Source organism: Salvelinus namaycush, chromosome 15 (assembly GCF_016432855.1).
Source record: "Salvelinus namaycush isolate Seneca chromosome 15, SaNama_1.0, whole genome shotgun sequence".
Classification (NCBI taxonomy): Eukaryota; Metazoa; Chordata; class Actinopteri; order Salmoniformes; family Salmonidae; genus Salvelinus; species Salvelinus namaycush.
In genome coordinates, this window is record NC_052321.1 from 16,412,038 (window position 1) to 16,428,200 (window position 16,163).

Consider the following 16,163-nt stretch of genomic DNA (forward strand, 5'->3'; position numbering starts at 1 on the left):
TATTTCCTGTGAGAATATTGAGAAGGGAACCATGTATTATGATATGGGCACAATATTCAGCTTTATTGTAATTATAGGACCCATATCAGTTTGTCACCATCTAAGTCATTACCTGCCTTTCTCAGCATATGATAAAAAAATGTATGACTGTCCTATTTGATCTTCTGTTTCTATTTAAACTCAATGGACATCAGCTTCACTCAACTCCTCTAGTAAATCTCACAAATAGCCAACTGCAAGATGACCATAATATTTTATCTTATAGCACAGCTAGTCAAAAACATCAAACCAGTCTGCTATCAGTGGCACCCTAACAGCCCTTTATAATAATGTATGTGCATGCACCATAGTGGCATTTGCTACAGCTTTTCAACCTGTAAAAATACCTAGAATTTGTCATGACAACTTGTAAATTCACAAAACATACAAGCTACTAAAAATAGTATTGAACATTAATTCTGTTTTAGATTTGAGTTTTCGGCTTCATGCATGTTTGAGTATGGGTTAGTCTTCCACAGGTAAATGAGCCCTTCTTGCTAGCCTGGATTCTATTTCTGCATGTGAATAATTTAACAATGCCCTCTGCCCACCCTATCTCCCGTATCCTCGTCTCATCTCCTAAAGCACCAATCAAGAACTTCAGATTCTCTTTCACTTTGGTCCGTCCTACTATTAAACTATTTAGCAAATTAATTTGTAAGCATAATTCGTTTTTTTAAGTAGACAGCAACGTTTGTGATATGAAGGGTAAAATTGTGGCAAAACTTAAGAGGCATCATGCACATGGGGACACAGGGGCACGCGCACCCTCAGATTTGTCTCGTTTAAAAAAAATACCAATACTAACGCTACTAGCCACCAAACAATTTTATGACGTTGGCTTTAGCTAGCCGATATAGGTTCCCACTCTCCCAACCTCATAACTAGCTACCAAGAAGGCATTTCAGGCTATCAAGTTAGAGTAGCTAGCTTGTCTAACAATCTTAGCTGGCAAGTAGATTTTAGAAAAGCAAGCAATTACTAAATGTATTGAAGACTCACATTCCTTTCAATATTTTACCAAGATTTTAGTCTCTAAAAACAAATATCCACCAGTCAGGAGAATAGACAGCTCAAGAGGTATGCTTAGATATGCAGGAAAAAATTGATATAAAATTAAGCATAGTGATGGTTCTAGATGCAGGAAAAAGCTCAATTGAGCCTTCTTCCGGTCCACCTGCCAATCATCCTCATGTACTTTGTGCCCCTCAGATTTTTGGGGTGCATGACGCCCCTGGTGGCAACACAAATAATACAGGGGTAAGCTTAAGTATACCTTGTCATCCAAACAGGGGTGGAGCTGCAACTTTCAGTGTAGCGTTGCAGACAGCAGCCCATCTGCAGGCAAATCTTCTTATTACATGTTGACTACTCAACTCAGGGTGCCATCAGTTTGTGTGTTGCAAAGCCGGGTAATAAACATGAAAAAGTCAAGTAACTATAAAACACATGAAGATGAAAATTTAACAGTGAGTAAAAGTATAAAATGCATCAATCTGAGCAACAGCAAGGGCAATATTCAGTAAACACCGAACATACAGTTGAAGTCGGAAGTGTACATACACTTATGTTGGAGTCATTAAAACTTGTTTTTCAACCACTCCTCAAATTTCTTGTTAACAAACTATAGTTTTGGCAAGTCGGTTAGGACATCTACTTTGTGCATGACACGTAATTTTTCCAACAATTGTTTACAGATAGATTATTTCACTGTGAGTCAGAAGTTTACATACACTAAGCTAACTGTGCCTTTAAACAGCTTGAAAAATTCCAGAAAATTATGTTATGGCTTTAGAAGCTTCTGAAATGCTAATTGACATCATTTGAGTCAATTGGAGGTGTACCTGTGGATGTATTTCAAGGCCTACCTTCAAACTCAGTGCCTCTTTGCTTGACATCATTGGAAAATCAAAAGAAATCAGCCAAGACCTCAGAAAAAAAATTGTAGACCTCCACAAGTCTGGTTCATCCCTGGGAGCAATTTCCAAATGCCTGGAGGTACCACGTTCATCTGTACAAACAATAGTACGCACGTATAAACACCATGGGACCACGCAGCTGTCATACCACTCAGGAAGGAGACACGTTCTGTCTCCTAGAGATGAACGTACTTTGGTACAAAAAGTGCAAATCAATCCCAGAACAGCAGCAAAGGACCTTGTGAAGATGCTGGAGGAAACAGGTACAAAAGTATCTATATCCACAGTAAAATGAGTCCTATATCGACATAACCTGAAAGGCCGCTCAGCAAGGAAGAAGCCACTGCTCCAAACCGCCATAAAAAAAGCCAGACTACGGTTTGCAACTGCACATGGGGACAATGATCGTACTTTTTGGAGAAATGTCCTCTGGTCTGATGAAACAAAAATAGAACTGTTTGGCCATAATGACCATCGTTATGTTTGGAGGAAAAGTGCTTGCAAGCCAAAGAACACCATCCCAACCGTGAAGCACGGGGTGGCAGCATCATGTTGTGGGGGTGCTTTTCTGCAGGAGGGACTGGTGCACTTCACAAAATAGATGGCATCATGAGGAGGGAAATGATGTGGATATATATTTTTTTTTACCCCCTTTTTTCTCCCCAATTTCGTGGTATCCAATTGTTAGTAGTTTTGTCTCATCGCTGCAACTCCCGTTCGGTCGAGAGCCATGCGTCCTCCGAAACACAACGAAGCCGCACTGCTTCTTAACACAGCGCGCATCCAACCCGGAAGCCAGCCGCACCAATGTGTCGGAGGAAACACCGTACACCTAGCGACCTGGTCAGCGTGCACTGTGCCCAGCCCGCCACAGGAGTCGCTAGTGCGCGATTAGACATGGATATCCCTGCCGGCCAAACCCTCCCTAAGCCGGCCGCCCCATGGGCCTCCCAGTCGCGGCCGGCTGCGACAGAGCCTGGGCTCGAACCCAGAGTGTGCCACCATGCATTGCCTTAGACCAACGCGCCACCCGGGAGGCCCCCATTATGTGGATATATTGAAGCAACATCTCAAGACATCAATCAGGAAGTTAAAGCTTGATCGCAAATGGGTCTTCCAAATGGACAATGACCCCAAGCATACTTCCAAAGTTGTGGCAAAATGGCTTAAGGACAACAAAGTCAAGGTATTGGAGTGGTCATCACAAAGCCCTGACCTCAATCCTATAGAAAATTTGTGGGCAGAACTGAAAAAGCATGTGCAAGCACAGAGGCCTACAAACCTGACTCAGTTACACCAGCTCTGTCAGGAAGAATGGGCCGAAATTCACCCAAATGCTTGTGGAAGGCAATTTAAAGGCAATGCTACCAAATACTAATTGAGTGTATGTAAACTTCTGACCCACTGGGAATGTGATGAAAGAAATAAAAGCTGAAATAAATCATTCTCTCTACTATTATTCTGACATTTCAAATTCTTAAAATAAAGTGTTGATCCTAACTAACCTAAGACAGGGAATTTTTACTTGGATTAAATGTCAGGAATTGTGAAAAACTGAATTTAAATGTATTTGGCTAAGGTGTACGTAAACTTCCGACTTCAACTGTCCTCACACATTTAAATACTCATAATTTCAATGCCATTATGTCACAGGGCCAGAGGTATTGCAAAAACAACAAAATATTTTAGCCAAACACCCCCAGGTTGAGAGTTTTGCCTCATGCTAACATGCGCAGGCCTTCTGGGAGTTGTCCTGTTTGTCCTGCTCTCCCTCCAGATAAGTCATGTCTAGGTATTTATTAATTGAACCCTGGAAGGCATCCATCTCTTTCTTGTGAGCATGCAGGACCAGCTCTGTCAACCGGGTGAACGACTGGAAGATGTAAAGAAAATATTTTAGCACAATTGCCCAACAGAGTACAATCACCCAACAGAGTACATACAAGGTATTGACTCAATAAGGCCTATGACTCACCTCATTTATGTTGCAGTTGGTGCAGGCACTTGTCTCAAAGAATTCCATTCCATAGGTTTTTGCTAGCTGTAACACAAGAGTTCATTAAGGATGGAAAATGTCAAACTGTGTATGAAAGAAAACTATTATGACTGAGTAAAACAGCAAGATAAAGGCCAACCTTGTTCCCTTGTTCTTTAGGCACTTTCCTCTTCTGCTCCTCATCAGCCTTGTTCCCCACCAGGATCCTCTGCACCTTGTCAAGGGCAAACTGAAACACATTGAGACAGGGTTGTGAAAAAGACGACTGGGCACCTACAGTTCAATAAAAATATGTAAAAACTGGGTAACAAACAAAGAGAACCTGAGAAACAGAGGGGAGACAACGAGACTGACCAAGTGAATGAAGGAGGGCAGTTTTATCAGTAGGTGTTAGCCTTACCTCATCCACATCGCTAGCCCACTTCACAATGTGCTGAAAGGAACGGGAACTAGTGATGTCATACACCAGGATAAAACCCTGACGGAGGGACCGTCATGACAGATTGTGAGCACATGACTAATGGTGAGCACGGGACCAAGCACTTGATGTTGTAAAATGGTTTTAACTCTGGTAATGTACTTCATTTCTGGACAGTGATTATTGGTGTGTAGAGAACCCACCTGTGCCCGTCTGTAGTACTGTTTGGTGATGGTCTGGTACCGTTCCTGGCCAGCAGTATCCCTAGTGTAGACAGACAAAGGCATAGAGGCAATCCCCAGTTTAACATGGTGATGTGACCACATACCAGAATATGTCTCAATCAAAGAGGTAAAGCATATCTTACACTTACAGAATGAAAACATGACATTTGTGATGGATGTGTCAGTAACTACTGCATTATGGTGAGTGAGTTGTTATCGCAAAGATCTGTTCACTCACCAGATCTGTACTCGCACTTTAATGCCATCTATTTTTAATGTTTTCATTTTGAAATCCACTCCTACAGAAGACAAAGATATATTGTTATGCATGGCAAACATGTTACTATTGATTGATTTAATTTCACTTCACTCGTGCTATCCTGTTTCTTTATTCTTTCCCCATTGCAGGACTGTAGTTTTACTGAAGGCTCAAATATTGTAGCCTATCCTACTGGTGGTTAAAACAAGTTTTTCCTGAATAAATAAGTGATAAAAAGAAACCAGTCCCCACATTTTCCTTCTCATGACTTACCAAATCAGCCTGTACTAGTCAATAAGTATCCCTGGTAACGTAGCATTCATCCACTTGGCTAACAAAAATGTATTTTGGCCAGTTTGGAAGTAGACACTGATGGGGACTGGTTTGTTTAGATATCCACTTATCACAGTTGAATGTCCTTTCAATCCATCATCTTGCTCATGGAAATTAAATGTGTCATTTACTACGGTGTATTTCAGCTGGGCCAATGGACAGGGAAGACGATGCATGAAATATATCTCACTCACAACAACCTTCATTTAAAATGTCAGTGGTGTGTGATAGCTCCACAGTTGAAAAAGCAAAAAAAACCATCAAATAATCAGACGTAAAATGTCAGTTGCTTGCAACATTGCCATAACCACCATACCTGCCACAAACAGAGTAAACACAGAGCTGACACAAACACGTCACACAAGGATATGCTTCAGGCAAAAGACTGGCCATTATACGTTCTTGGTAAATCCAAACCGTGCTTCTAGTCATGATAGAACCATTCTGACTGTCTGTTGACCATGACTAAAAAATGCCATGATGTCATCTTCAATAGCGATGGAGGCAGCCTTCCCAATTAGCGCCCCCAACACTGACAGATGGGAGAGAGAGAGCACATTCAAATTTGACATGCTGTACATGCTTCACTACCTTTGCATGCGTGTATATCTCCCTGTGCCAGTGTTATAGGCTAATCATGTGTTCGCCACATCTGACATTACATTCACTGCCAGTGAGGCCAGCCAAATCTTAATTGAGCTAATTTAGTGGGTAACACTATTTCAGGAACTGGGGTTGGGGGTTCAAGACTGAGCAATAATAAGGAATGAAGCATAAGTAGAATCTAGGAGGGTGATTATCATGGGGAGACATCAGGTGCCTTGGTCAGATTCTGTTCTGTATGCTACTCTAACGGACCCATCCCCCTCACTAACACCAACCAAATACAATAGTTTTTTAGTAGATCAGCAGCAGCTAAGATTGCGTCACAGAGATTAAACACACCAGTAGAGCTGCAATGTAAGTCACAACCTTCCCCATTCCTTCTAATCACATATTGTTTTGTTTAAGTTGAACAGGAGGAAGAAAGTTACAGGGTTAGATAAACAACCTGAAGACATGTGCCTTAGTGTGTGTATATATATATATATAATATGTAGACTTTCCTGTAATCTGCTGCTTTTCTAACAGAACCCCTGCTCTGTTACCCAGTCAGTCATACTGCAGGATCACCACCATTTTCATAAATAAGAGGGTGCAATGACTGCCGATGACCCATGGGAAATAAATCAGACAGTAGGCAGAGTAGCCCTAAACCAAACAGAAGTCATTCTGGCCAATCAGTCCATTTTCTGCTGCATATCACATTTATCATTAGCCACATAAATAGGGGAAGGCTTCAGTATTGAGAGCACCATTTCAATGTGAGTTACATTGTCTGTCTATACCTGTACTTTGTATGAAAACAAAAATGAAGTGGTGGAGTAATGGAGTTACACAATCAGAGGGAACATAGAAGATTAATTTCCCCCAACCCTGCCACTTCCTGTACAAGAAAGACCTCCCTTCCGAGTAAATACCATCATCAGGCTTGGAGAGGCTTTCTATGCAATTACAGATCCTGCTGTTCCATTGTGCTCTGCCAAAGAGAGGCGTACTTCCTTAAAGCATCCCCCATCCATAATAGGCTAAAAGGTCCTGTATGTGATCATTATTGCAGAAAACACTGTACCATGAGAGTTTTGTCCAGTTTTAGATCCTTAGTCCATTCTGAATGCTTAGGCGACTAAATATATGCCTACACCTGTTGGCTGAAAACGAGATATTCCTTTAAACCATGCGTTTTTCAATGGACAACATTTTTATTATGATGATAGATGGGAATATAACCCTATTTAGAGGAATAATTAGTAATGTAATGTGACTGAGGCCTATCTTGAGCACTGTCCAGTGAGCTCACACTGGAGTTTCTAAACAAACATGTCCAGAGCCTGGGTCCAGGGGAAAATTATGTTGAACATGGAATGATGGAAACAGTCAACTGGTTCTAGTAGAGGCATGTTCTTTAGAAAACAGGAGTTTGTGAAAAATGTATCTTTTAGGTTTGCAGGCCTAACAAAGACAACATTTGATTTTTTATTTAACTAGGCAAGTCAGTTAAGACCAAATTCCTATTTGATACAGTTTGGCCTAAGGCATAGTAGAGTTTCAGAAATATGTCCTTCAATCAAGTTTTAGGTGACAGCATTTTAAATCTATTAGGAAAAGTCCCGTCAAGCGTTTCGTATAGAATTGCTGTCAATCACTTATTGTGGGAGTCGCATATTCGCGGCAAACTTGCCTGAATCAGTCAACAGTCAAACTAACCAATTGCAATCAACAGCAGCTTACCAATTGTAGAGATATGCGATGAATGGCATTCATTGTCCGTGAACCTGCACAACAAACAGGTCTTTCCAACCCCGGAATCTCCTAAAAGCAGCAACTTGAGCAAAACGTCATACTGCTTTGCCATGGTGGACAAAAACAAACGAGTTTCTTGTTCAGCGAAAACTCACTTGCATGGGGGCTGCTCTATGATTTGCCAGAAATCTGACAGATGGGAGGAACGAACATGCTTTTAGTACGGCGGTTAGATCAAAAGGCTTGGAGAAGCGACGACGGCACCACAAAAATAGTGGTTACAAATTAGCCTTTGTAAAAATAAAAATGTGCCTTTGCCTATCTCCCCATGTGCCTCTCTCAAATGAAAAATTGCCTATATACGTTTCATCTCTGTAAAGTTTTCAAACTAAAAAATGTAAGCGGTATCTTAAATGTAGTGTCAAAATGGTAACGTTAACATTTGGTAATACATCTTCAATTCATGTTGAACTGCGCAGACTGATTTTCATTAATATTGATACGTTGCCATTATCTACCAGGAGATGTCAGTGTTTCTCGTAACAAATACTGGAACTCTTTCCTCCTGTTTTTTTTGTAGTTCTTGAAAACTAGGTCTCCTCTGCCATTTCCCACATTTTTAGCTTTTGGCTCATGTGAACTTCGTTTTAACGTCAATAATCATAATTTGCGATATGGCCCTTATCTTTCAACAGCGTGAAAGAATCCTTAAAAATATATATATATACTTACTGTAGCAGTTTTGAACAGACCCATACAGCTGTGTGCCTCCATCTGCTGAAACTACACTTCCCGAGTTACACTTACACACAGGTGTTCAGAGCACGCTAGATAGCACAGGTGCATTCTTCAGTCTTGTTTTCCGTAAACAAGCGCTGTGATATGGCCGTGTGGGAACACTAACATTATAAAGTTGTTTCAATTTAACCGTTTAATGATTTCTTGCTGATATGAAACATAACGTCATTGTGCTTCCAAAACCGGACCGCAGGCGATGCGTGTTGATGTTAAAACCGAGCGCCATGGCTCTTAACAAAACTCCCCCGCACAAAAGACGCCTTCGTCCAATGACTTATGTGTAATGTAATGAAACAGTGTCATGATCAAAGGCTAGGGTTTTGATGTATGCATACCCCGCAATAAGCTTATCTTGGTGTTGATAGACTAGTGCAGCAGATAGTGTTGTATATGGACATACCAGTCTACTATCCAGTGGCGACCCGCCATTCAGGGTAGGTGGGGCGGAGCCCAACCTGTTTTGTGCTCCACCTGTTTGTTTTGCATGTTATTTTGCCATTATATGTCACATAGCAATTTACAAACAATGTTAAAATAATCATTGAGTTAATAAAGCCACATACAAACATGGTCACTTTTTCTTCGCTTTCTTGAGTAAGGCAGCTCCAAAATGCAGGTGTTCCAGCCTAGCTCAGTGCTTTCTGAGGTGGTGGGGAAGCCAGCGGAAAATACAGAGTGGCGGGGTTGGTAATGTTCTCTAGTTGCGCCGTGATTGGCTCAGTGTTCTGTCACTCATGGGGACACCACATCACCACAAAAATCTACAGGGGGAGCTCAAAAATTGAAGCCCCTTGTGTGCTGCCATAGAGTTACATTAGAAGTGCCCATCAATGAAGGCTCAAGGTCATTGGCCACAGATACAATTACTTAAAATAACATTATATCTACGGTAGCTTTGATCAGACTGATCATGTCAACATCATACTCTCAGAATCTTATCTAGAAAGCTAGACAAGCAGTCAGTATCATGAATCACGTTGACAATCTCCTGGCAAATCCTTTTCAATTATTGTCATATGAAGAGAAATTATAGATAAAACGTACCGGTGCTCATCGACCATTGAACATTACACAAGTTGGAAATCATGAATTCAACAATTAGTGTTTTGGAAGGAATCAGTGGCTAACTGCAAGCGTTGCCAAGCAATCACTAGCCTGCTATTCAGTGGAGTGGGTGTGTGGTCCAAGTCTGAGTTTAAGATTCTCTTTTCCAATCTTAAAAGAATAAACATTCCACACTATGGGCCAGAAAAGTTTGAATACAGTGGCCATGCTGTCAATCCAGCATAACATCTGCCACGCTCAATAGAACTGGGAACTCTGAGAAAAAAAGAGTTCAGACTGGGAAAATAAGTTTGGTCATCCAACTCGGGAACTCAGGCCTTTTTCTAGAGCGCCGACCTGAAGATCACTGACGCCATGATTCAACCCCCCCCCCCCCCCAAGAGTTACCAGTTTTCTTGAAAGCACCATACATTGAGAGAATACCAGACTTTGATGACAAAATTTGCCCACGAAGAACCGCCATGCCACCTTCAGGTTCAAGTAAGCACAGCACAACAAGGGGAGTCCAAAAATATATTGTATGCTGTTGCATACATTATGTAATATGCCAGGGAGATATGATTACTGTAGCTAAGAAAGTAATACTAAGTATGTTATGTAGTAAGTTGTTAGTAGCCCATGTGCCTCACCCTAATAATTTGGTGCCTTTCCCCCTCATAGCTTAACCTACTGTTCTGACTTTGTGGTGCACATGTAGCCTATAGCCTGTTTTAGAAAAATGTAATCAATACATTTTGTAAGAGCTTTCATTGTCTGCTTATATGCCCCTTTATTTATCCTACAGTTCTGACTTTGTGTACAGGGAGAATACTGTAAGCATGGCCCAAGTTCTGAATTCTGTTGCAGTACAAATTGCTATATTGACTACGTCAGTCCTAGCTCGCTCATTGTCTTACTCGAAATTACAGATTTTCTCTTACATGCCATAGTTTGTACATCTCAATTGTCAGAAATCACATTTGTTTAAGCAAGTCAGCCATGTTTTTTTAAAAGGCATTAAATGAGGCTGAATTAACTGTTTCGATGGCAGACAAGGCTCTGCTGATAGCCAGGTGTAGCAGTGGTAAGGATTCACCTCATGGTGCTGAAAAGAAAGCTCTGCTGTTGGGACAGCTTTATGTTGGCCCTAACAGTTTGTGGGCACTGTTTGTCAACATTCTAGTGCAATTCATGTATTGTTTAGTGTTGTGTAGTGCTTTGCTGGCATGCATTTTTATTTTGCCCCACCAAGATTTCCATTCTATAATCGCCACTGCTACCATCATCTGATAATATTTTGACTCATTTTCCAAAAACTGTGAGCCATTAGTGTACTGAACAAAAGAGATGCTATCTCAATCATTTTGAACTTCTTTGAATTGCTAACATTTTTTCACCCTCAACCTTAGACAAACACCAGTCTTTGAGATCCTAGTGTTGATATGGACGCTTCACCTGTCATTCCTTTACTCTCCTAACTGAAACTCATTCATTTACTCCACCAGATATCAAGATGGCTCCTTTGAGATGCATGTACCTGCATGAAAAGTGGGTGTCAGGTGTGCAGATAAGTGCTCAGTGCGCACCTCAAAGCATCCGTGTCAATTGGTCAGCCAACACCATGCCACTCAGTGCTTAGAACAAGTATGGTTTAAAATGTTGACACATATGACAGTGCAGAGGTGTACATGTACCTTGCCCAGCACTGGCAGTCACAAAATACCAAGAAAACTCACCAAACAACAAGCACAAAATACAAAGAAAACTCAGTCAGGTATGCTTGGGCATACACTTTAAGCCGCCCTCTTCACCAGGTCTCCCTTCTACACACAGCACTAAAGGATAAAATAGTTTTATTTATAATAGTCTCATAGCAAAGGTATGCCTCAACTTGCAAGACAATTGTTGGCAGTATGTACAACATATCTGTAATTTCCATGGAATGGAATCAATCAAATATCTATTTTGTACACACTAATTATCTCTGTAAAAAAGAAAAGAAAAAAAGAAACATTCCCAGTACCGGCAAATATTTCCAAATAAGTTTTTCTTTGTAGAATTGACATTTAAGAGTATAGTGTTATGCACTACACTGATATGGATTTATTTTCCTTTCATAAAAATAAAAGGTTACTACCTTTAACTGCATTGTGTAACATTCAGTATGGATTTTAAGAAACTTTTTTTCTTCAAATCTCAATTTCCTTGAGAATAACAAAAATAAAAACAAAGTGTTGAACCTGTGAGATGAGAATATATTAAATGAGGCCAACATTGTTCATCTATCTATCTCCATTGACAAGTGGTCAAGCTAAATGACAAAAATGTACAATATGGGATACGAAATTCATTTCAATATAACGATCACTCTAAATTTAGGGATTTGATTACACAAATATTTCAAAGACGGAAAACATCAGCCATCTACACTGATTCAGGAGGGTTGCATTACATATATTTTTTCCAAAGCAACTTCAAATTCTTTAGTGAAAAAGTACAACTATTAACACGGTAAGCTATTCCTTAGGACAATTTCTCAAAGGTCTGCCCAAGTCTCAAAACTCTGAACAGGTTCATTGAGGTGACATAAAAAGAGAAATTGGGCTATTTGTTGTAAACTAGACTAAAGCTGTACACCTGGTCACCTCCATATCCAATTCTGAATCAATAGAATTAGGTTTTAAACGCATGAACTCCTTCAAACTGCAGAGCCGCCTCACTTTGAGGGTGTTGAGAGTTGTTGCTGTGCCATGAAAGGTGTGACAATGTGCTGGCGAGGGAAGAGAAAGGTTGAAGCATTGTATATATGATAGCAGCTCTATCACACAGTCTTCCCTCTGTCTCCTGGACTGGCATAAGGAAGGCTGGAAAGAGACTGAACAGGAGGAGTGGGCTGGTAGATAAGAGAGTCTCTAGTGATAGCACTGTGGATGGGGTCTAGCTGGGCTCCACACGCAGCTTCTTTCTGTTGGGCGGCTCCTCTGGCTCTGATTCAGAGCTGGAGTCGGAGCCACCATCAAAGGCGGACACTGTGCTCCCCTTGGGGTTGGTGTACAAGCTGCTGTCAGAGGATGTATAGTTGGCCTGGAGCGTAGTGTTCCCCTTGGCTTTCTCCAGTGCACGGACTGCAATCACCCAGAGAAACACAAGTCAGAAAACAACAGGAGAAGTATCGGTCTCTCCCTTCACCATGAAATATTGTTCATTGGGATAATGCAAAAAGCCATCAGTAGCATATCCATAATGGCACATTTCGAATCAGGATTTACCAGTGTTTTACTCAAAAGGTTCAGACTTTTCTGTTTCTATCTACGTGGGCCGGCACCTGCGTCTCACTGGGCCACGGCTCTGGCGTACCTGCTCTCACTTGGGGCCAAAGCCAGGTCACTGTTACTTTTCAGCTGTCTTTAAATAATGGCTAACTGTTCCTACAAAGCAACTGTTTTGATTATGCAAAAGTTCTTGATTCTGCTCTTCTTAAGTCTTCACTGCCAGCCCTAGCTATGGAAACACAATGTTCATAGTATAAGATAAGGATGAATAGACTAGTGTAACACTGGTGTTACAGCTGAAAAGCAGCATAAGTATGGTTCTGATCCCATGACCCAACCACTCACCCTCCTGCTACTGCAGTTGTCCCTGGGCCTTGAGCCCACACTCACCCTGCTGCTCCAGCAGTGCATTCTGCTTCTTCAGGTCGTCAATGTCCTGCTGGTGTGTGTGGTTTTTCCGTCTCATGTACTGGATGTAGTCTGTGGCTTTGTCTAGGATCTGAGCTCGGGAGGCCTGTTTGACAGATTGCTGTCAGCAACAAATGACAAACTCAGCCATGAGGCAATGTTGCATTTGTCCTTATCACAGTATTACAGGTGAAACATGCACTGCTGGCCCAGTTATTCAAGACGGGCTAAATACCATTCACTTATTGGAACCAAGTAGAAATCCAAACTAATTCATAACTGAGCTAATCATTCACGAAAATGAAAACTAAACCATTCAAAATAATGGTTGAGGCTTATTTGATCATCATTGATACAGCAGTACATTTAGCATTAATACATTTGGACATTCATACATTTCATACAAATTAACTTCATATAGCATTCATCCTACAGTCAGTCAGAGCTGGAAAGTAGAAAATATCGATTACTAACTTTACTAACCTTCTCCCCTTGTAACGCAGGCACAGAGTCCCGTAAACTGCTGAAGCTGTCTTTAATGTGGTCCCTACGTTTGCGCTCCAGCGCATTGTGATGTGCTCGTTTGTCTGCCTGCAACGAGAGATCCACAGACAAAACAGCTTCAACCAAAATAGCAATAATAAGAGGCCAAGTAATAAGTGTTAAAAAAAGTGTTTCTTCCTGCAATGTTGAAACGTGTATTTGTGTTATTTTTGTGTGTGCCAACTAGCAAGCAATGTTCAGTTGACCATTTCAATCCCCATCCAAATCGAAGCACAATTATTGAACACATTTCATATTGTGATTGCTAATGAGTTAATTGTAGTAATAGTTAGACAAAATATAGACTGATGCGTGATTTTTATGGCATAAAAGTGTTGAATCAATACTGACTGTTGGTATGAAGTCTACAATACTGGTTGCTATGGACAATGTCTGTCTCATACATACCAAACTACCTCCTATGCACTCTGATCCTTATCACCACCGACCTCTAGCTTATATTTCTTTGTTATATTATTTTAGAAATCACTAATGTCTCATGTTCTAAGGAGGACAGAATGGTACCACCTGTTGGTTGCTTGGCAGCTACCTCTGCTCTCTAAACAGCCAACAAAACATATTATGACTCCATGTTCATCACCAAGCATTATAAGGGGTTCAGCAAGCAGCATTGAATTAATGCATAGAAGACATTATGGCATGAGTCAGTGTAATAGCACTGTTCTTATCCTGAGCTGATATCCATCATCCAGCTTCATCAAAATGTGTGAGGGCAACTCTCCTTTAGTTCTCTATGAAAACATATGTTTGTGTTGCTTTTAACAGCACCAAATGCAATGCACGATCTTATCACCTATTGATAAAGTATGAACACCCTGTCAAAAAGACTAAACAAATTAACTATGATGGTAAGGGCACAGTGTACATGATTTCCTCTCATGGGGTGCACAGTACAAACACAAAATGACATGACTTCTGAATGGCTTATCCTCTGCATAACATAATACTAGCTCATAACCATTTGGTTTGCTTCAAAGGACAATTCCCCTTGGTTTATGGGATGAGACTACCCTTTCATGCGTTAATATTTTCAGGGTTGATAACTCCCCATCAAACCTGAAAAATTGCACGAGCCTTGTAGATAACTGTCATTTTACATAATGTACAAGCGCAAAGTATAACTAGCTAACTAACTTTAGAAACATTACACTGCCCTTGTAACGTTACACTTCTCTACACCAGTGGCTCTCAACCTTTTTCGCTTACTGTACAACCAACTTAATTTTACTCTGCCTTGAGTACCTCATGTGCATTTTACCATTAAGCCTATGGTCTGATGAGTATTCTCAAGTACCCCCTGTGGATAGGCCAAGTACCCCTGTTTGGGAACCACTGCGCTACACCGACTTACCTAATTAGCTACATTAGCTGGCTGACCTTGCAAGCGAGTTATAGGGGTAATATTTAACTACATAGCTTGCTGCTTTTGCCGTCGCATGCAACGCTCGCTGTTTGTTGTTCTAGACAAGTTAGCGCCAGCTAGCAAGCGATGTTCAGTTCACCGCTTCAAATATAACAATCAAGCTCCGTGTTAGCTAGCTAGGTAGCTACATTGATAAAACTGGTCAAATTCGCTAACAAGTAAACAAAGTTTATTTGATGACATTATGATAGATGCATATATTGAAATGATCATTTGTTGAGTAATCATGTATGCATGTATTTTGTTTCATTGGCAAGCTACTCAGCTGATTGGGTTTGCAGGCTACTGTGTGGAAAAATATTTCTGATCTGCCAGCTATTTCATCGAGCCAGCTAACATACCCCAGGGAACAACAAAAGCACGCGTTTCCCTAATCAAAAATACAAACGCAATCACATTAACTTACGTCACTGTCGACATCGATATCTTCGTTGTCGCTCATTCTTCGGTGAAATGTATGAGAAAATTAAAATAGTTTAAAATTAACACAGGAGATATCTAGCAACCAAAATGAAACGAAGAACGAAACGAATCCTACAGCAGGGACATGACGACCAACGGATTCTCTACACGTGATTCGCCTACACATGGACACAACAGTCTGTAAAGCGCATGTGCGACGACGAAAGGTTTTATGGGTATTGATGTCCTTGGTGTGACTCGTTTGATTCCTACCATTATGTGACCGTCTGTAATTGGACTATATTCCCCACAAAGCTTCTTTATTTGGACGCGCCCGTGCTACGGAAAAGTCTCAAAATACCCTTACAACTGTTCAAGGATCTGTTTTGATCATTTTGCCTTACACATTGAAATAGCTGATCCTAATTCAGCGATTTATACATATGTATAGAAAGAGATCCAGACAGACGTACAGAGACAGACAGACAGGCAGGCAGACTCTTTGACCAATACCTACTTTTTCAAATGATATATATATATATATATATATATATATATATATATATATATATATATATATATATATATATATATATATATATGAGGCCATATATATGAGGCCAGATGGGGCCAGATGGCAGCCCAGTTTCAGCATCCCTCCCCCACTTCTCACCCTGATCATACACTTCTCTCCATAGGACCTGTATAAACCTGCTGTTTC

General features: G+C 40.8%; 2 protein-coding genes across 5 annotated transcripts; both read right to left on the bottom strand.

The window, feature by feature from the left end:
- Positions 1 to 3,525: 3,525 nt before the first annotated feature.
- On the bottom strand, positions 3,526 to 7,643 carry LOC120059845 (ras-related protein Rab-15-like). The gene is made up of 7 exons (XM_039008895.1): positions 7,520 to 7,643; positions 4,835 to 4,895; positions 4,576 to 4,636; positions 4,355 to 4,432; positions 4,094 to 4,183; positions 3,934 to 3,999; positions 3,526 to 3,831 (listed from the first exon to the last, which is right to left on the bottom strand). The coding sequence occupies exons 1-7, from the start codon at positions 7,641 to 7,643 to the stop codon at positions 3,682 to 3,684; spliced, it is 630 nt and encodes a 209-aa protein (XP_038864823.1). The 3' UTR covers positions 3,526 to 3,681.
- Positions 7,644 to 11,209: 3,566 nt separating this feature from the next.
- Positions 11,210 to 15,617, bottom strand: LOC120060226 (protein max-like). Of its 4 annotated transcripts, none has more exons than XM_039009383.1 (4): positions 15,447 to 15,617; positions 13,528 to 13,644; positions 13,036 to 13,159; positions 11,210 to 12,498 (listed from the first exon to the last, which is right to left on the bottom strand). In XM_039009383.1, the coding sequence occupies exons 1-4, from the start codon at positions 15,480 to 15,482 to the stop codon at positions 12,311 to 12,313; spliced, it is 465 nt and encodes a 154-aa protein (XP_038865311.1). In that variant the 5' UTR covers positions 15,483 to 15,617; the 3' UTR covers positions 11,210 to 12,310. The 4 variants fall into 4 exon arrangements, with proteins under 4 accessions (XP_038865311.1, XP_038865309.1, XP_038865312.1 ...); XM_039009381.1 differs by having other exon boundaries at positions 13,036 to 13,174; XM_039009384.1 differs by having other exon boundaries at positions 13,537 to 13,644; positions 15,447 to 15,616.
- Between the last annotated feature and the right edge of the window lie 546 nt (positions 15,618 to 16,163).